The 21,516-nt window shown below is 42.6% G+C and overlaps 1 protein-coding gene across 6 annotated transcripts in view; it reads left to right on the forward strand.

The window, feature by feature from the left end:
* Positions 1-21,516, forward strand: part of CDKL5 (cyclin dependent kinase like 5) — a 199,371-nt gene that overhangs the window by 76,426 nt on the left and 101,429 nt on the right. For 5 of the 6 annotated variants that reach the window (XM_038377939.2, XM_038378021.2, XM_038377958.2 and 2 more), the window contains 2 exons: positions 10,054-10,283; positions 11,214-11,248. In XM_038377939.2, coding sequence (XP_038233867.1) covers positions 10,220-10,283; positions 11,214-11,248 — 99 coding nt within the window. In that variant the 5' untranslated portion in view covers positions 10,054-10,219. Of the gene's footprint in view, positions 1-10,053; positions 10,284-11,213; positions 11,249-16,347; positions 16,409-21,516 lie in introns of all 6 variants that reach the window. The other variant, XM_038377994.2, reaches the window with a different exon arrangement.

Genomic DNA, 21,516 nt, shown 5'->3' on the forward strand with positions numbered 1-21,516 from the left:
AACTCATCAAAGCTGCAAGACCAGACAGACAATACAAGATGAGAGAATACTACATAGACATAACATGTTACAGTGGGAGTTTCCATACTAAAATAGGAGAAGACAATACATGAATAGAGCAGGGAAGGAGAGGACAGGTCTGGGGGGAGGGAATGAGGATTTTAGGGGGAATGTAGGTCTAGCATTCTTTGGGCGCTTCTAATGCTTTTATCCAAATCTGTCTCGAAACTGGATCCAGATATCTTCAAATTCATATAACTGGTCACTAGGGTGATAAGCTATTTTTCTAAAATAAGTTGGGCATCCAGTTTTGAAAATTTTGGCCATAGCTGCCTGAGGTGCTTACAATTCTTTGAGCGCTTGTTCATGGCAATTCCAGTTAGGTGCGTGCATGTGCACATGCACAGCAGCCAGAAGATTTTTCCCCTAGCAGCCTCTGTGGGGGTCAGCCTGGGCGCCGCTTGGAGTTACACTTTTTACACCCAATAAAGGGCGCTGCTGACCTACCACCCCTTCAGTTCCTTCTTACCGCCAGTGACTCTGGAGCGCTCTGGTAGCTGGAGCTTCCCCTTGCTCTTGCTTCGGCAAGCGGCTTAGCAGTACTTTCAGTTTTTGCTGTAGATAGTTAAGTTGGTTAGTATAGCTTAGCTAGTTCACTTACAAGTTTCAGTTACGGGGGGGTTCCTCCTCCCTTATTTTACACCGGGGCATGCCATGATCCCCTGGCTTCAAGACTTACCAGGACTGTGCGAAGTGCATTCCTATAAGTGACCCCCACACCTCCTGTTCAAGGTGTCTGGGCGAGGGTCACCAAAAAGACTGCTGCTATTGGGGAATTTCGCCCAAGAATTTTTAAAGAGTGGGAGCAGTGGCTTAAAATCCTCCTCATGGAGACAGCTCTCTGACCTCAGTCAGACCTAGGCACTGGGGATCCTGCTCCCAGTATGTCGTCTTTGGCACAGAGCGCTCCAAAGCCATCTTTGACATATCCAACATTGAAGAAAGACATTGCCAAAGAGGCTCAGCACCGTCATGGAGCCTCTCACGGGCACTCCAGCCTTCAGCACCAGTCCCAATCACTGACACAAGAAGAAGAGGATGACAGAAAGAGGCCGATCTCCCTTGGCAAGATCCAGGGACCAGCCATCAGTGGCACCTCAGTTGGGCATCCGCTCCGAGCCTCAGAGTGGGGCTATGTCGACTCCTGCCCAAGTGAAGCAGTCGAGTCCGGGCCTATCGTGCTCACTGAACCACTCGGAGCACCTGCCACTCCTGTCCACCCTGGAGGCTTCTGAGGCAGTACAGGACCTGCTGAGACTCCAGTGTGGTTCTTACCCCCAAGCCAGGAGTATGTATCGGCACTGCAGGCTCCATTCTGGCACCCCGTTCAGTCAAAGGGAAAGCTGGCGATGATGTCACGCTGATCCCCCATCACCTCAGCACCTCCCAACACCACCACCTCAATCCAGGGAGCGCAGTTGGTCCCCAGGTTCCTGACGCTCTACGTCGAGAGGTGAAGCACCTCCCTGGTCCTCTTATTATGAAACATCAGAGTCGGACTCATACCGCTCTGACTATAGCAGGAGCAGAAGGTCCAGCTCCAAGTACCATGGGGGTCCCGCCCAATGCAGTGGCCCTCACAATGGCAGAACCTGGCTCAGTGGCCCTTTTGGACTCTGTGGGCTTTCCATCAAGGCCAGGGTCGGAGATAAGGATCCCGCTCAGGAGCTGCAACAGTGGCATCCACAACATTTGTTCCACTACGCCCAGTGACTGAGCCATTACCTCAGGTGTCAACGCAGTTGGCTGCAGCACCAACATCAGCACTGACTGCAGCGCCACCCTTGACAATGCCTTTGGCATTGGAAGCGTCGGCAGCTCAGACTTCTGCTGCGGTGCCGGCTGCACCTTCATCACTGACGACGGCACTAGCACTGACACAGTCATCGATGCTGGCTGTGACGGCGTTGATGAAGACCCTGGTGCAGATGCTACACTAGGCATCTGCACCGGCGTAGGACCCAATGTCGGCACAAGTACCCTCATCCTTTGCAGCACTGGGACCAGACCAACCAACCACAGTCCCCCTGGTGTCACGAGATCTTTTGGATGGGGATGCTAGAGAGCAACCACCTCCTCTGGTGGCCTCCTCCTCGTCTTCACCAGATGAGGTGCGGGCGGGCACTGCCGTAGTCCCAGCTCTGGAAGACTCCAGGGTGTTGCTGCACTGGGTCGCCCATGGTCTGGGCATTAAGGCAGAGGAAGTGGTAGATGCTGCAGACCCTATGGTTGACTGCCCCCCCCCCCCCGGCCCTTCCCGTGTCACCTTACCATTTATAAAGACAATTACAGACATGACTAAGAGCCTGTGGCAGACCCGGCCTCACTGCCACCCATTGCCAAGCGTAATGAACACCAGTACTTTGTGCCCTCCAGGGGTTATGAACACCTATCTTCTCACCCCCAGCCTGACTCTCTGGTGGTGGATGCCGCTAACCAGCGGGAGAGGCAAGGCTTTCAGAGCCTTTTCCCCCAAGAATAGGAAGGCTTAAAAAAAACTTGACCTATTTGGGTAAAAGGTGTACTCAACCGGGGGACTACAACTCTGAATATCTAATCAGCAGGCCATCGTCAGCAGGTACTTCTACAATACCTGCTCAGTGATGGCTAAATTCACAGAGATCCTCCCCTTGGACTCCCATGCCAAATTTTCAGCTTTGGTCGAGGAGGGGAGACTAATATCTAGGGTGTCCCTGCAGGCAGCACTTGATGGGGCAGATGTTGCCACCAGGGTTATGATCATGGGAGTAGCCATGAAAAGGGGCTCATGGCTCCAGATTTCTGGTCTCCCTTATGAGGTCCAGCAGACCATACAAGACCTGCCTTTTGAGGGTGAGATTTTTTTTTCCAGAGAAAACGGACAAGAAGCTAAACAACCTAATGGACTCCAGAGCCACCCTCAGGTCCTATGTCTCTATACACCATCAGTGCAGCAGACGCTCTTCCGTCTGCGGCCTCCTCAGCAGTTTGGTCACCAGAACCGCCAGGGGACAGGTCCAGAAGGAGAAGCAGGACTGGCAGGAGAAGGCTGTGTCAACCCTCTGGCCAGGGCTTTGGAAAACCCAAGCCGTCTTTGGGTCCAAACCAGCCTTTTGAAGGCACAGTCGAGGATGGTGTACCACCCCAAAGACTGGATCCACCCCGCCTTACCTTCTCGTCCCAACTATCCCTTTCTATTGTGTCGTCTGTGTCTCCTTGGACCACTGTGTGCTCCACATAGTAGAGAGGGGATATTCTATCTAATTTTGTGCTCTCCTGCCCTTCCACCCCTCTTCCCCTTCCCTCTTCAGTTACCCTTCTCATGAGCAACTCCTTATCTAGGAGGTGCAGTCGCTCCTATCTCTAGGGGCAGTGGAGGAGCACAGGGGCTAGGGCTTTAATTCCCGGTATTTCCTAATACCGAAAGCCAAAGATGGCCTCAGGCCTATCCTAGACCTACAAGAACTCAAAAAGTTTGTGAAGAAACCCAAGTTCCATATAGTCTCATTGGCCTCCATCATGCTGTCACTGGATCCTGTAGACTGGTATGCCGCCCTCCTCTTGAAGGAGGCGTACTTTCACATCATAATCACTCAACCCCACAGGAAGTACCTCAGGTTTGTGGTGAACAATACCCACTATCAATTTACAGTCTTTCCGTTCTGTGTGTCAGCAGCACCTCGAGTCTTCACCAAGTGCATGGCAATTGTTGCTGCATTCCTGCGCAGGCACCAGGTACAGGTGTTTCCATACCTTGATGACCAGGACCAAAATGGAAGCTCAAGTCAAATTCATCAGGACCAACTTTGACAACCTGGGTCTCCTTCTAAACGAAGCAAAATGGACTCTGTCCTCCATTCAGAGGATAGAATTTATAGGGGCAGTACTGGACTTGACCCAAATCAGGGAACACCTGCTGGAAGCAAGGTTCCAGACCCTGGCTGGTATCCTTCAAGGTCTGACAGTTTCCCACTACCACAGCAAGAAACTGCCTGAAGCTTCTGGGACACATAACTGCCTGTAGCTTCATGGTGCAACATGCCAGACTCAGGCTCTGACTGCTCCAGTCATGGTTAGCATTGGTGTATCAACCAGCCTGGGACAGCTTGGACAGGATTGTGACCCTGCCTCACCCAGTTCTCGACTCCCTACTGTGGTGGCTTGACCCTCAGGAGGTGTGCTCAGGAGTCCCCTTTGCCAGTCCACAACAGTCTCTTTTGCTAGTGATGGACGCATCAGACTTGGGTTGGGGAGCACATCTAGAAGACTGCAGGACTCAAGGTCTCTGGTCTCAGGAGGATCTGGCTCTCCACATCAATGTTAGAGAGCTGAGAGCAGTGCGCCTGGCATGCCAGACCTTCCGGGCATACTTAACGAGACAATGTGCATCAGTTATGATGGATAACAACACCACAGCAATGTTCTATATCAATAAACAGGGGGTGCACGTCCCTCTCCTCTGTGCCAGGAAGCCCTCATGCTGTGGGACTTCTGTGTAGAACATTCAATACACCTGCAAGCATCGTACTTCCCTGGGGTACAGAATGAGCTGGCGGACCACCTCAGAAGGTCTTTTCTTGGGCATGAGTGGTCCTTCACCTGGACATTGAGAATTCAATCTTCCAGAGGTGGGGATTTCCCCAGACAGACCTCTTCGCTACGTGATATAACAGGAAGGGCCAGCAGTTCTGCTCCTTCCAAAATCCCAGCCTGGGCTCCAGCATGGACACGTTCCTCCTCCCTTGGAGAGGTTGTCTCCTATACGCCTTTCCACCCATACTGTTGGTTCACAAGGTACTCCTCAAGATCTGGAGGTAATGAGCTCAGTTCATATTAATAGCTCTAGCCTGGCCCTGCCAGCAGTGGTACATATCTCTACTAGACAAGTCCGTGGAAGCTCCGGTCACCCTGCTGCTCTTCCCAGACTTTCTCATACAAGATCATGGTAGTCTCCAACGTCTGAACCTTGGGTTGCTGCACCATTTGAAGCAGCAGTGGCTTTCAATGTAATCAAAAAGGGTTCACTTGGCCACCATCTCGGCCTTCAGCCCGGGCGTGGGGGGCCGCTCTGTCTTTGCTAACCCGATGGTCAGACAGTCTCTAAAAGGTCTTGGCAGGCTCTACCCTCATGTCCTGCAGCCTGTCCCGGCTTGGGTCCTCAACATGGTCCATTCAAGATTCATGGGATTACCCTTTTAACCCTTGGTGTTATGCTCGCTGCTCTCTCTCTCTTACAAGGTCATGTTCCTGGTAGTGATGACTTCGGCCAGGAGGGTATCTGAACTTAAGGCCCTAACATCAGAGCTCCCTTACGCTGCGTTCTATAAGGACAAGGTTCAGCTCGGACCTCCTCCTGCTTTCCTACCAAAGGTTGTATCACAGTTTCACCTCAACCAGGACATCTTTCTCCTGGCATTTTACCCTAAGCTGCATTCCAGCATCAGGGAGCAAAGACTTCACTCATTGGATGTCCGTAGGGCGCTAGCAGTGCTCCAATCAGTGGACAACGCTGATCCTACCTCCTGAACTTGGACTTCTGAGTCACCTGATTGGAATTGCCAAGCACTCGAAGAAAAAACTGTTACCTTCTCGTAACTGTTGTTCTTCAAGATGTGTTGTTCATGTCCTTCCAATACCCATCCTCCTACCCCTTTGTGGGAGAAGCCAGCAAGAAGGAACTGAAGAGGCGGCAGTGCCACTTATTGAGCACCATGAAGGTGTGACTTCAGGGAGCACCCAGGCTGACCCCACAGTTGCTGCTGGGGGAAGAATCTTCCGGCTGCTGTGCACGTCCACGCACACACACCTGGTTGGAATGGGTATGAACAACACATCTCAAAGAACAAAAAAGTTATGAGAACATGAGTAACTTTTTTTTTCCTGCATCTTAATCTATGATTTGAAACTATTATTTGTATTCAGGACAGCTTTGTTTTATTTTTTTAGGTGGACTTTCATATAGATGAAGTAGAGGATTAGCAGAGCCAAACAAAACACAGAACCTGAATCTTGGTTGATAGTTCAGTCTCTAAGCTAATTCAGTCCATCCCCTCTCTACAGAGAATCTCAATATGTGTGCCAATTCTGGGTGTGACTTTTTCCAGTGTCCCTTTGTTTGTCTGGATGAGTGAGCAACTTCACTGTACCAGCAGCTATAGATGGGAACAACTGAAGTTCTAGTTGCAGAACTACTGTAAATAGAGGCTTGCTAGATTCACGTTAGTATGCAGTGGTGTTGTAGCAGTGTTTTTTCCCAGGATGTTAGAGAGACAAAAGGTGGGGGAGAGAATCTTTTATTGGATCAACTTCTGTTGGTGAGAGAGGCTATGTACACACTACAGTTTAAGTGGGTATAAATTGTCACTCAGGGATGTGAATAAGACACTGTCCCTGAGCAAAGTAAGTTACACTGACCTAAGTGCCAGTGGGGACAGTTATCCCACTGACGTAGCTACTGCTGCTTGCTGGGGCCAGAGCAATTAAGTCGATGGGAGAGCTCTCAGCTTAGAGCATCTGTGTTAGTACTTCACGAGCAGCGTTACATCAGTGCAGCTGAGCTGCTGTAAACTCTGTAGTTAGCCATAGCCTGAATCAAGCTTTTGAGATTACACAGAGCGCTTCTTCAGGTTTCCCAGACCTGAAGAAGAGCGCTTCTTCAGGTTTCCCAGACCTGAAGAAGAGCGCTTCTTCAGGTTTCCCAGACCTGAAGAAGAGCGCTTCTTCAGGTTTCCCAGACCTGAAGAAGAGCGCTGTGTAGCTCGAAAGCTTGTCTCGCAAATGTTAATAGCAGTTTCATGCCACGAGCAGGTTTGAGCAGCCTTGGTATTTGTTCTTAGGCAACTAAGGTTTCACTGTGTTAAAGTTAGGCTAGTTCCCTTATTGTTTGCTTTGACAGTAGTACCTTGATAGACAGTTCGCTGTTCAGGTATATTACTAGATCCTAGGTTGCTGCTGGATATCTGAGTTAATGGCTATCCCCTTTTCTTATCTAGATCTTGTAATGATTATCTATGCCTTTGTCACCTCAAGATTAGATTGGTGTACTGCACTTTCAGTGGAGCTACACGCTGAGGCTGTGTCTGTATGGCCCCACAGTTTGGACTACGGGCGTGTGAAATAGCAGTGTGCTGAAACTCCTGTGTAGAAGCTGTGGGCACAAACTACAAGGTTCCTAGTTTGCGTTGATGTAATTTTTTTTCAAACAGAACTACATTAATGCAAACTAGAAACCGTTTTCTTTGCACCTGGGGAGTTCATATGGGGAAGTTACAGCGCAGCACTTCAGCGTGCATTGCTATTCACACCCCCGGGAGTCCAAACTGTGGGGTAGTGTAGAAAGAGGTTTAGATTGTTCTGAAGCTGAAACTAGTGCAGCAAGTACACTTATTAGTGCAGTTTCACATCAGGAGCACAGTTGCCCCTGTAGTGTGTGATCTTTGCTCATGGCCAATATGTTTTCAGGTGGAATTTGAAGTACAGTATTAGTTTTAACCTACAGTGTCACAATGTACAAATTATTGGTTGTAATAGTAACTATTGATATGCAGGTTGACTCGTAACTTGCTAAACAAAAAAACCCTCCAACTCTAAAACAGCCTTTCCAGATGTTATGCATCCAGGGTTACTAATGTAATTAGTAAATCAACTTACTGTGCCACTCTTTTTATGAAAGGTGATGGTAAATGGGAGATGTGTTGAAAGACTAGTTTGGGGAAGGAAGCTCATACTAAATTTTTTAAAAGTGACTTTAGCAATGACTCTTGCAAATCTAGCCTTTATCCCCAGGAAAATATGGAACAAATATTTGAAGGAGGAGCCATCAAGAAAAATCAGTAAAAGCACTGAACCATGAATAGTAGGCAGCACGGCTTTGAGGAACAGGTATTGCCAGGTTTGAATTGCTGTTTTTTACAGAATTTCAGAATTAGTAGATGAAGGGAAATTTTGTACATATCTTTAGAGTTCTTAAAGCTTGAGATATAGAGTCTCATGAGAGTATTTTTCACTAATTCATAATGGCTTCAATATTATCATGTACATTTAAAACTGGATGAAAAACAAGAGCCATTAAGAGGGTAATTAGGAACACAAAAGTACAAAGTTTTGTGACTGGATTGCTAGTTATCACAGGGACTGCTGTTAGTCTTGTTTAATATCTTCATTCATGAAATTGTTGGCTGATGCTAATAGAAAGTTGAAAATAAAAATAGTTTTCTGAATTGATCCTCTTTCTGGCAAATTTATTTTTTTCCTGTGTATAGAATGCAGCTCTTTTTAGGTTTTTCTCATTTATTCTCTAGCATTGTTGGTGTTTTCGGCATCAATCTGGCAGTAGTCTAATTACTAATACACAATCTGCATGTAAAACACTAAGATTTGTTTATGTTCAAACTCTACAATGGGGTGGACAAAGCACAGCCCATTTTAGCCTGTAGTGCAGGGGTTAACAGATTAGGTATCTTTCATTGTTTTGTTACTGTTACCCTAGAGATTGAAGGAGCTGAAAAGGGGGAGAGAGAGACAAAACCCACACATATGGCGGGGGTGGGGGGGAGAGAATGTGGAAGGAAAAGACTAAGGGCACAGGTTGGGAATGGAAAGAAATGCCATCTTTTTAACAGAGACAGGTAAAGAAAATGGTTTCTCCTGCGCAACTAAAATAACTATGAAAATATTTCAGTAATGAAGGAATAATTTTTAAGCTATTTTCCTGTAGCTGTTTAATTTAGGAAAACCTTTCTTACCTTCATATTATAATCACTTTGAGAGAGGAAATTTGATTCTAAGATACTGTATTTGATCATCTTTTTTTATGTAGCTTTTGGTTTCTCTATAAACAAGTTTGTCTTCCAGGTCTTTTGACAAGGCCAGCATTGTTGTGTTTTTGCCATCTCTCATACCTCTCCTCTTCGTTCTGTTTGGCTCACAGCAGCACTCTCAACAGCATCCATTGGCAACACTCAAATAGTGATGCAGCTTTGTTTGTGTGCAGAATCCAGCAGAGTTAGGTCATCGATCTTTGTGCCATGTGTTGGTTTAATGATATGGATTCATTCCTACCCTGCAGGCTAGTTCCTCAAGAGTAGTCCCATTCCTAGGGCACTGAGATGTGAAAAACTGTTCCCCTTTACAGTGAATCGATTGGTGTTTATTTTTCTCTCTACATTTTAAAATAAATAAATGGTAAATAAATAAATAAATAAATAAATTGATACATATATACAGTGGCAAAATAAATCTTGGTACACTTGTCATTTTACTAAAACTATAGGTGACTAGTTTTGCCTGGAGTAAAAACTTGCTTTGTGTTCATCTAATTTTTTTGTAATTACTACATTTATTGTCTGAAATTGTGTAACTTTGCTACAAATAGAACTTTGAAAGGGTGTGTATTGTACAGTACTAGTATATTTAATTTGTTTAAAACTTCTTGTATCATAAAGTTTTTCAGCATATTCTTTTTAAACAGGCTCCTAATAGAGTTAACCATGAAAAGTGTCAAATATTTCCAGGTGTAATAAAAGATAGAAAAAGAGGTGCTAGCATAGTAAGGATTCTTCCAATTAAGATTTTCTATCATGGGAGTGAAGGAAGAATAAACTGGCTAATCACAATCCATTTTTCTGTAGCTAGCTGCCAACATAAATGGAAGAGAAAACACTAGTATTTATAGAAGTGTGCAACTACCCGCTGTGGTAGAACACTGCATTTTTCTCTTCTACCAGCAGGAAGCATTTCTCATATAAGCTGTTTGCTTATTTTCAATGATGTCCTGTATATGGGATTACAAAACTAGCTGTGCCATATATCAGATATGTAGACACCTTTGCTGGCTTCCTTTACACATGCTGCAGAGCTCTATTGACTGTAAAGCCCAGAAAGGGAGTGAGGCAATTTTCTTTATCAAATACCACAGTGCTGATAGTAAATATTGTGACTATATGCTATTGTTTTTCTTTGTGTGCTGTAAAGCAAGAGCTGCTGATGGTAATTTTACCATTCATTTCTTTCTAGGAAGCTGTTTAATGCCTAGAAACTAGGACAAGTATGTAAGAAGTCCAGTCAATCAATGTGGATTTCTCCTATCAAAAGTCTTCAGTTTTTCCTACCACAGACCCTTTAGACACTCTCTTCTCTGTGCCATGCTCTGTGGCTCTCATCACAAGAGGAATTTGTCTTCATGAAGATTCTTAACATTGGTAATGTGATGAATAAATTTGAGATCCTTGGGGTTGTAGGTGAAGGTAAGTCAGTTCTTCTTAATGAAATATGAATTAGAATTAACAGAATTCAGAGGCTATTCATATATTCTATAATTAAACAGAAGAAATAATTTTCCCATTAGATGAAATTCTGCAAAATGTTATTTCTCAAGATGACTTCAGTGTTGGGGGTCATTTGTTCTTAAAAATCATTGTTATCCAGGCCACAAACAATTTTTTATTTCTCAGATTTCTACAACCATTTCTATGCTTAACTATGGACATTACGGAGCTAGACACAATTATTTGTGTATATAAGTCAACATATTAAGTAATAAAACCGTTGTCTAATTTTTAAGTTGTCAGTTTTTTCCATTTTTTTTTTAAACACATCCTATCTTACCATTACAAATCCAGCTGAAACCTGTTGTCAGGGTGTGAAAAATCCATACCTTGACCCAAGTCTCTGAGTAGACAGGCAGAGCGGCTCCTTCTCAAGGAGTTGGATTACCTGTACCAATGGGAGAAGGCCACTTCAGCTATGCCTCTATAGCATTTTAAGTGTAAATAAGTCCTGAGAGATGCCCTAAAAGTAAAGAAAAAGTAGAGGTACCAGAATGTACATGAAATCACAATTTTTTCTATTTTTTTTTTTAAAACAAAGGTCTATTAGTTGGCAGTCTACACTACTGACACTTATTATAGGAATATACGGTTATTCCTGATTTTCTTGCATATGCATATTTCTAAAAATAAGGAATTCACAGAAGAATTTTAAAATCATACTTGCAAGCAGCTTCATTTTTAAATTTTGCTACACAAAAATGCAACAAAGCATTTTAGATACAAGTGTAAGAAAATAGTGTTAAGAACAATGCATCTATAATGCATACTAGGCAACTGTGAAATGTAATGTATTTCCTTCCTTTTCCACAGCATAGTAATTACTCTGTTTTTTTCTTTGTGTTTCAGGAGCCTATGGGGTTGTACTTAAATGCAGACACAAGGTAAATAGAGTGCTTTAAATTGTACATAGATGTTGGTCCATGGATTAAAGCAAGAATGAAATTTTAAACATGGAGAGAGACCTGGGTAGTTAATGTATATTAGTACATTTGCTGCCTTGTTTAGGGCAGACCTTGGCCTGCAATCAGTTGTTCAAGGTCCTGATTTGACTATATTGTGACAGGAAACAGCTGCATCTAGGGTGTGATATAATCAAAAAGACCAGAGCTTAATTTTATAAATTCTAACACAATTATTGAACAAAAAGAAAAGGAGTACTTGTGGCACCTTAGAGACTAACAAATTTATTAGAGCATAAGCTTTCGTGAGCTACAGCTCACTTCATCGGATGCATTTGGTGGAAAAAACAGAGGAGAGATTTATATACACACACACAGAGAACATGAAACAATGGGTTTATCATACACACTGTAAGGAGAGTGATCACTTAAGATAAGCCATCACCAACAGCAGGGGGGGGAAAGGAGGAAAACCTTTCATGGTGACAAGCAGGTAGGCTAATTCCAGCAGTTAACAAGAATATCAGAGGAACAGTGGGGGGTGGGGTGGGAGGGAGAAATACCATGGGGAAATAGAAAAGGAGTACTTGTGGCACCTTAGAGACTAACAAATTTATTAGAGCATAAGCTTTCGTGAGCTACAGCTCACTTCATCGGATGCATCCGATGAAGTGAGCTGTAGCTCACGAAAGCTTATGCTCTAATAAATTTGTTAGTCTCTAAGGTGCCACAAGTACTCCTTTTCTTTTTGCGAATACAGACTAACACGGCTGCTACTCTGAAACATGGGGAAATAGTTTTACTTTGTGTAATGACTCATCCATTCCCAGTCTCTATTCAAGCCTAAGTTAATTGTATCCAGTTTGCAAATTAATTCCAATTCAGCAGTCTCTCGTTGGAGTCTGTTTTTGAAGCTTTTTTGTTGAAGTATAGCCACTCTTAGGTCTGTGATTGAGTGACCAGAGAGATTGAAGTGTTCTCCAACTGGTTTTTGAATGTTATAATTCTTGACGTCTGATTTGTGTCCATTCATTCTTTTACGTAGAGACTGTCCAGTTTGGCCAATGTACATGGCAGAGGGGCATTGCTGGCACATGATGGCATATATCACATTGGTAGATGCGCAGGTGAACGAGCCTCTGATAGTGTGGCTGATGTGATTAGGCCCTATGATGGTATCCCCTGAATAGATATGTGGACAGAGTTGGCAACGGGCTTTGTTGCAAGGATAGGTTCCTGGGTTAGTGGTTCTGTTGTGTGGTGTGTGGTTGCTGGTGAGTATTTGCTTCAGATTGGGGGGCTGTCTGTAAGCAAGGACTGGTCTGTCTCCCAAGATCTGAGAGAGCGATGGCTCGTCCTTCAGGATAGGTTGTAGATCCTTGATGATGCGTTGGAGGGGTTTTAGTTGGGGGCTGAAGGTGATGGCTAGTGGCGTTCTGTTGTTTTCTTTGTTGGGCCTGTCCTGTAGTAGGTGACTTCTGGGTACTCTTCTGGCTCTGTTAATCTGTTTCTTCACTTCAGCAGGTGGGTACTGTAGTTGTAGGAATGCATGATAGAGATCTTGTAGGTGTTTGTCTCTGTCTGAGGGGTTGGAGCAAATGTGGTTATATCGTAGCGCTTGGCTGTAGACAATGGATCGAGTGGTATGATCTGGATGAAAGCTAGAGGCATGTAGGTAGGAATAGCGGTCAGTAGGTTTCCGATATAGGGTGGTGTTTATGTGACCATCGCTTATTAGCACCGTAGTGTCCAGGAAGTGGATCTCGTGTGTGGACTGGTCCAGGCTGAGGTTGATGGTGGGATGGAAATTGTTGAAATTATAACATTCAAAAACCAGTTGGAGAACACTTCAATCTCTCTGGTCACTCGATCACAGACCTAAGAGTGGCTATACTTCAACAAAAAAGCTTCAAAAACAGACTCCAACGAGAGACTGCTGAATTGGAATTAATTTGCAAACTGGATACAATTAACTTAGGCTTGAATAGAGACTGGGAATGGATGAGTCATTACACAAAGTAAAACTATTTCCCCATGGTATTTCTCCCCCCCACCCCACCCCCCACTGTTCCTCTGATATTCTTGTTAACTGCTGGAATTAGCCTACCTGCTTGTCACCATGAAAGGTTTTCCTCCTTTCCCCCCCCCTGCTGTTGGTGATGGCTTATCTTAAGTGATCACTCTCCTTACAGTGTGTATGATAAACCCATTGTTTCATGTTCTCTGTGTGTGTGTATATAAATCTCTCCTCTGTTTTTTCCACCAAATGCATCCGATGAAGTGAGCTGTAGCTCACGAAAGCTTATGCTCTAATAAATTTGTTAGTCTCTAAGGTGCCACAAGTACTCCTTTTCTTTTTGCGAATACAGACTAACACGGCTGCTACTCTGAAACCTGTAATTATTGAACAGAAATTCAGAGAACATATTAAGTGTTACTAGTCTGGTCATGCTTCAGATGTAGTCCTGGGAATTAAAATTGAGAGTTGGATAAAAGAAAAATATAGTTGAATGATTCAAAAAACATTCTAGTAGAGACTATTGTTGTGTAATTAATCACATCTTGCTAATATGATGATTAGGTTGTTTCTGTAACATGGCAACAAATTGTTCAGGACCAATGCATGGAATTGCTATGGCTGCTGTTTGATAATCTAACTTCAATAAAAGAATACTCACTTTAATCTGGTAAAGGATAAATGAACAGAAAAAAAGTTTTGAAAATGCAAATGGAGTTTGAAATTAATTCAGTGCGCCTGAAACAAAATGAATCACTTAATGTATCTGGGAATATGTAATGGGGTTGCTCGTTCCTTACCTTTAGTTGCTGTGCTTTTGGACATGATATACTATATTTGAGGATTGCCAAAAAAATATAACTGAGGCCCATGTAAATTGCGTTTCTTGCATAAATTCCAATTTTGCCATCTGGTTAGCATGCATGTGCTCGTGCGCGCGCGCACACGTGTGTGTGCAAGCACGCGTGCATGCTTTCATGGGATCAGTGCAAAGGGAATGAAGAGTGGCATTGATGTGAAGAAAGGGAAGCATCAAGACTGACAAAAGTTAGAAGGAACTTGTCCAAGAAGTAAATAACTCATTCTCCCTTCCAACTGTGCAGTTAAAATGCCAAAATGTCTAGTGTAGACTATTTACACTTTCACTTTCACTTCTTTTGTTCTCTTACTGCTTTATCCCTCTTGCCTTTACTTGAAAAGCTATTTTAAAAAAAAAAATTTAGAACATGTAATGCCTACCTCTTAAAACTAGTTTCAGATGTTTAAGTTCAACTTGGGATACTTAGTGTTACAAAACCTTAATAATTATACTAAATTGCCATTTATAGATCGACTATGTATTATAAAATTAATAGGCCTGTCAAGTGGTTAAAAGAAATTAATCACACTTAATAATAGAATACCATTTATTTAAATATTTTTGGATGTTTTCTATATTTTCTAATACATTGATTAAGTTACAACACAGAATACAAAGTGTACAGTGCTTATTTATTTTTGATTACAAGTATTTGCACTGTAAAAACCCAAGAACTAGTATTTTTCAACTCACCTGATACAAGTACTATAGTGCAGTCTAACTATGTACAAAAAAACCTATCAAAAATAAAACAGTAACATTTTAGAGCCTGCAAGTCCACCCAGTCTGTGTGTTCTTGTTCAGACAATTGCTCAGACAAACAAGTATGTTTATATTTGCAGGAGGTAACATTGCCCGCTTCTTGTTTACGATCTCACTTCAAAGTGAGAACAGGTGTTCTCATGGCACTGTTATAGCTGGTGTCACAAGATATTTACGTGCAAGATGCACTAAAGATTCATATGTCAACCACCATTCCCAAGGACACGTGTCCATGCTGATGGTGGGTCCTGCTTGATGACAATCCAAAGCAGTGTGGACTGACATGTTCATTTTCGTCATTGAGTCAGATGCTACCAGCAGAAGGTTGATTTTCTTTTTTGGTCGTTCCAGTTCTGTAATTTCCGCATTGGAGTGTTGCTCTTTTAAGACTTCTGAAAGTATGCTCCACACCTCATCCCTCTCAGATTTTGGAAAGCACTTCAGATTCTTAAACCTTGGGTTGAGTGTAGCTATCTTTAGAAATCTCACATTGATTCCTTCTTTGCGTTTTGTGAAATCTGCAGTGAAAGTGTTCTTAAAATGAACAACATGTGCTGAGTCATCATCCCAAACTTCTATAACATGAAACATATGGCAGAATGTGGGTAAAACAGAGACCTATAATTCTCTCCCAAGAAATTCAGTCGCTAATTTAATTAACGCATTATTTTTTTAATGAGCATAATCAGCATGGAAGCATGTCCTCTGGAACGGTGACCAAAGCAGGAAGGGGCATACAAATGCTTAGCATATCTGGCAAGTAAATACCTTGCAGTGCTGGCTACAAAAGTCCCATGCAAATGCCTGTTCTCACTTTCTGGTGACATTGTAAATAAGTGGGCAGCATTATCTCCCGTAAATGTAAACAAACTTGTTTGTCTTAGCAGCTGGCTGAACAAAAAGTAGGACTGAGTGGACTTGTAGGCTATCAAGTTTTGCTTTGTTTTTTTTGAGTGCAGTTATGTAACAAATAAAAATATAGATTTTTAAGTTGCATTTTCACAATAAAGAGAATGCACTACAGTACTTATGAGGTGAACTGAAAAATACTATTTTGCTTTTTACAGTGCAAATAATTGTAAAAAATATATACACTTTGATTTCAATTGCAACACAGAATATAATATATATGAAAATGTAGAAAAACATCCAAGATATGTAATACATTTAAATTGGTATTCTATTGTTTAACAGTGCGATTAAAACTGTGATTAATATTTTTTGAGTTAATTGCATGTGTTAACTGCGGTGAACTGACGGGCCTAAAAATTAGGAATAAAAAATGTTTAAAAGTTTCGGATAATACAAAAAGATATTAGTACAAAATACCTAATTTTTAAGAGGAGTTCTTTGAAAGGCAAAAATTCTGCTGTAAAACAGTTAAGTTCTTGGAACATCTCTTCCATGATTATCTAAGCTGGATATATTTCTCCCATTTTGCAGCTCCAAATGTGACCACACATTAATACTACTACTACCGCCACTACCAATGGGCAAGATTGAGGTACTATGCAATGTATGCTGCTCTTCAGTTTTTGCACAGTTTAAACTTTTTCCTATGGCTGCAAAGAGAACTGTAAATCAAATACATGGTCATTTGAATTGAGTCTATAGGTGGCCTGTAATTAGCTTTAAGGGGCATGAATTGCTGCCAAACATAACATTGGTAAGGGCTGCCACATAAAAAAAAATCCATTTGCAAGCAAAAAAGTAAGCATACAGTTGTACACTGAGGTGTACAAGTAAACAAACACTGAAGTACTGAGTTTAAATGCCAATTCCATATTTATTCCAGGAAACGGAGATTTAAACACTAAACTAGTTTTCATGCATCATTTCCTGATTCTTCACAAAATTATGGTATTTGTGTATGAATGTACACATTCTTGCATACAGAAGTGGGTTTGTCTTTTAAAATGTGGCCCTTCCATACATGTCAACATTTTTACTACTTCACTGCTGATTAGTTTGATTTAAAACGTTTATTTTTATGAGTGAGTGAAATTTGGAGTTCTGAGTGGAGAGCCAGTTCAAATCCTTGTATAACACTTTACATACTAGGCCTCCTCACCTTATGTGGTTGGAATAGAAATTGCTTATCTAAAATGAATGGTGTTGAAGCTTTTTTAAAGCCTATATGTCATGTAGGCCAGCTCAATGAGAGGCAAGTCAGGCATGTGTGTTGGCTGTGACAAAAAGTTCCCATTATGCTGTGGTTATCACAGCCTTTCAATTCACTGATAGATGTGACACGCTGCGTTATTTATCTCATATTTTAAATAAGTAATTTTCATTTTCCTTCTGTATAGCTCAAAAATACAATGGGAAGATTTAGTGCTTATGAAAATGGAGGACTGATAATAGTGGCCTGACCCAAGTTAAATGCTGGTAGGGGCTGTGTAAGTTTCCCAACACAGCTGTGCTGATGCAATTCAGTCCTGATCTGCAACATCCACGCTATTCCAGTAAAGGAGTCTCTTGGACATAGACTGGAAATCCTACCAAATTGTCAGAAGTCTACCTTCCTCCCCAGTAATGATCCCTCAGAAAATGCAGTTTTCCTTTTTCCTGGAAGTAGTAGTTTATTCCTGAGAATCAGAATGCAGGAATTTAACTACTCATCTTTAGAGACAGAGTGGTGTAATATGCAATGGTCCTGATTCTCCACTGATGTAAATTTATATCACAGGATCTGGCCCCATAATTGCAAAGTTATCAAAAGATAATGACTTACTATTAGTAAACTTCAAATCTATTGTAGTGAGGTGTGTGTGTGTGTGTGTGTGTGTGTTTGTATATATGCTTAGACAAGGCGAGAATGGGATATACAATAAAAACCTTATTTTTGACACCTACGTATTCTGTTCTAAGGGAGTATCATCATGAAGGCAAAAGTAAACTCCAGGATGAGTAATATTTCTTCATCCTAGAAATGCTAACCAACAGCATGATGTATCTGTTATTGCTAATAGACATTTGTTATTAGGGTATTTTATTTCTTTGTTCAGCTTTCCCAACAAAGCCAACAAATAATGTTTAGATGTCTATGCAACCTTAATTTGGCCCACTTGTGCACAATTATAGTAGTCTTAGTTTCATGATCCCTTAAAATTTTTTCCCTACAGGACATCTGTCTGCCTTAATAGTCAGGTATTCATTATTGTTTGTTCTTGTTCAGTATGTTTTCTGTATGGCCTCATGCCTTATTTACTGTAAATGAGTCAAACCTTGTTCTGATTAGAGAATTATTAATGTTCTCATTGGCTTTTCTCTGGCACTCTAGTACGAGTGCTTCACAAATATGAATTTTTACAAAACCCCTGTGAGGTAAGGGGGTGGCATTATCTCCATTTTATAGAGGCACAGAGATTAGTCAAAAATATCCACTACCTTTTAGGGACCGATTTGAAATGCCTGTTTTTCCAGAGTACTTAGCACTTTATATGTCAAAGCATAGCTTCCTTTGACTTCAGTTACAACTGTGAGAGCTCAGCACTTTTTCAAATCAGATCCCAGGATCTTGGATCATGGACCTAGAAAATGAAAAATGCAACTAGTGACCACCTATGGAAAGTTCGGTTTATGTGACTTGCCAGTTCACATAGAAAAATCTGTGGCAGAGGCAGGGATCAGATCAAATTCTCAAGGGCAGCCATCAACTGCCTGAATTATGAGAGTTTCCTTTCCCTTCCTTCAATTTTGTTTCCGCACACTTTCCAACTTCTCAAAAAGAAAAGGAGTACTTGTGGCACCTTAGAGACTAACAAATTTATTAGAGCATAAGCTTTCGTGAGCTACAGCTCACTTCATCGGATGCATTTGGTGGAAAAAACAGAGGGGAGATTTATATACACACACAGAGAACATGAAACAATGGGTTTATCATGCATACTGTAAGGAGAGTGATCACTTAAGATAAGCCATCACCAGCAGCGGGGGGGGGGGGGGGGAAGGAGGAAAACCTTTCATGGTGACAAGCAAGGTAGGCTAATTGCAGCAGTTAACAAGAATATCAGATCTCTATCATGCATTCCTACAACTACAATACCCACCTGCTGAAGTGAAGAAACAGATTGACAGAGCCAGAAGAGTACCCAGAAGTCACCTACTACAGGACAGGCCCAACGAAGAAAATAAGAGAACACCACTAGCCATCACCTTCAGCCCCCAACTAAAACCTCTCCAATGCATCATCAAGGATCTACAACCTATCCTGAAGGACGACCCATCACTCTCACAGATCTTGGGAGACAGGCCAGTCCTTGCTTACAGACAGCCCCCCAACCTGAAGCAAATACTCACCAGCAACCACACACCACACAACAGAACCACTAACCCAGGAACCTATCCTTGCAACAAAGCCTGATGCTAACTCTGTCCACATATCTATTCAGGGGATACCATCATAGGGCCTAATCACATCAGCCACGCTATCAGAGGCTTGTTCACCTGCGCATCTACCAATGTGATATATACCATCATGTGCCAGCACTGCCCCTCTGCCATGTACATTGGCCAAACTGGACAGTCTCTACGTAAAAGAATGAATGGACACAAATCAGACGTCAAGAATTATAACATTCAAAAACCAGTTGGAGAACACTTCAATCTCTCTGGTCACTAGATCACAGACCTAAGAGTGGCTATCCTTCAACAAAAAAGCTTCAAAAACAGACTCCAACGAGAGACTGCTGAATTGGAATTAATTTGCAAACTGGATACAATTAACTTAGGCTTGAATAGAGACTGGGAATGGATGAGTCATTACACAAAGTAAAACTATTTCCCCATGGTATTTCTCCCCCCCACCCCACCCCCCACTGTTCCTCTGATATTCTTGTTAACTGCTGGAATTAGCCTACCTTGCTTGTCACCATGAAAGGTTTTCCTCCTCCCCCCCCCCCCCCGCTGCTGGTGATGGCTTATCTTAAGTGATCACTCTCCTTACAGTATGTATGATAAACCCATTGTTTCATGTTCTCTCTGTGTGTATATAAATCTCTCCTCTGTTTTTTCCACCAAATGCATCCGATGAAGTGAGCTGTAGCTCACGAAAGCTTATGCTCTAATAAATTTGTTAGTCTCTAAGGTGCCACAAGTACTCCTTTTCTTTTTGCGAATACAGACTAACACGGATGCTACTCTGAAACCTTTCCAACTTCTGCATCAAATGAAGTAGGGTTCCTACAGAGAACAGCTTTTTTCACTACACCAAATTGATTGATCCCAGAGCAATTCCATTCTGTGGACTGAAGGAGGCAGGGTTCCTGTGATCATGTATGTGATCATGTAATTAAAGACTATCATAATGCATAAAAACAAGGGAGCCAAACTGAGATTGCACAAGCAGCCTTAATTATGGCATTTTCTACCTTTGAGTGCTAGCCTTTAATGTTCTCTTAATGTAGCATTGTGTGTGACATTTTCTAGGTCTAAAAAAAAAAATCCCTGAAATTCCATTGTGGGATCATGATGACATCCACATGGTTCATTAGCAGCGTTGGAACATTTTAGATCCACTGCATAGACCTCTGCCACTTGAGGAACTGACGGCATCATCATCTCTGTGGACTAGCACTGGTTGGGGTTGGGGAAATAAGACATACGTTTTGTTGGTATGCTTCACAAATATTTGTAGACAGTAGAGGAATGATGACACTCAGTACTCTTGGGTTCCATTCCAGGCTCTGGAGGGGGAGTGTGCTTCAGTGGACATGCTTTTCTTTCCTATCCACATCTTCTCCTTGCCTTCTGAGTCTTCTCTTTGCCCAACAAAACCTAGCCCAGTATTCCTCATTTAATCAATGTCTCCCCCACTTCTCTCCCAGGGTTCCTAGTCTCCCACCCTAGGTTTCTCATCCAGTCTCTATTTTACTGTACCTGGCTCCTTGTTCCAGTCTCTTTGTGCCAGACCCAGTTCTGTTCTTGCACCGCAGCTCATTGACAATCTTTCCTTCTCCTCCCCACTTTCTCTTAGGTTCTTAGTCCCAGTCTCCTGCTCCAGCCAGTGCCAGTTCCCTCCTCCCTCAGCATCCTGTCCAATCTGTGCCCCGCTCTTCTTGCCAAATCAGTTATAGCCTGTTCTTCCTCTTCCTCTTGGGCTCCCTGCCTTTTTGCCTGGCTAGTTGAACCCCCATTTCAAGTCCCATCTGACTCCTTGTCCCACTCTATTCCTTTCTTTCTCCCCGTCCAGTTTGTCCCCACTGCATTCAAATCACTCCTGCTCCTGTGCTGCCTATGTGCCAGCAGGAGGGAGCAGGGCCCAAACTACACCCATGCACAGCAATTACAGGGAAGTCCTGATTCACCCCTGTAGCCCATGACTGGAGGGATCATGCATAGTTGCTTGGTAGGGATAGTGCCTTCACAATATCAGCAGTATTGGGATCTGAGAGGCTCAGCAAGGATGGACTTTGTGGAGATTTTAGCTGTTAAAATCTAAAATCTCAACTGAACTCCAAATTTGGGCAGATTTTTACAGGGAAGGCAAAAGTTACATTATTGACAAAAAGGTCATCCACTGCCAAACACTAAGGCATGGGTGCACAAGAGCATTTCAAAGAAAAAGTCTCAAGATTGTTTTTAACATTGGCAAAACACTATATTTTTCCC

The sequence above is a fragment of the Dermochelys coriacea genome, chromosome 1 (assembly GCF_009764565.3).
Source record: "Dermochelys coriacea isolate rDerCor1 chromosome 1, rDerCor1.pri.v4, whole genome shotgun sequence".
NCBI classification, from domain to species: Eukaryota; Metazoa; Chordata; order Testudines; family Dermochelyidae; genus Dermochelys; species Dermochelys coriacea.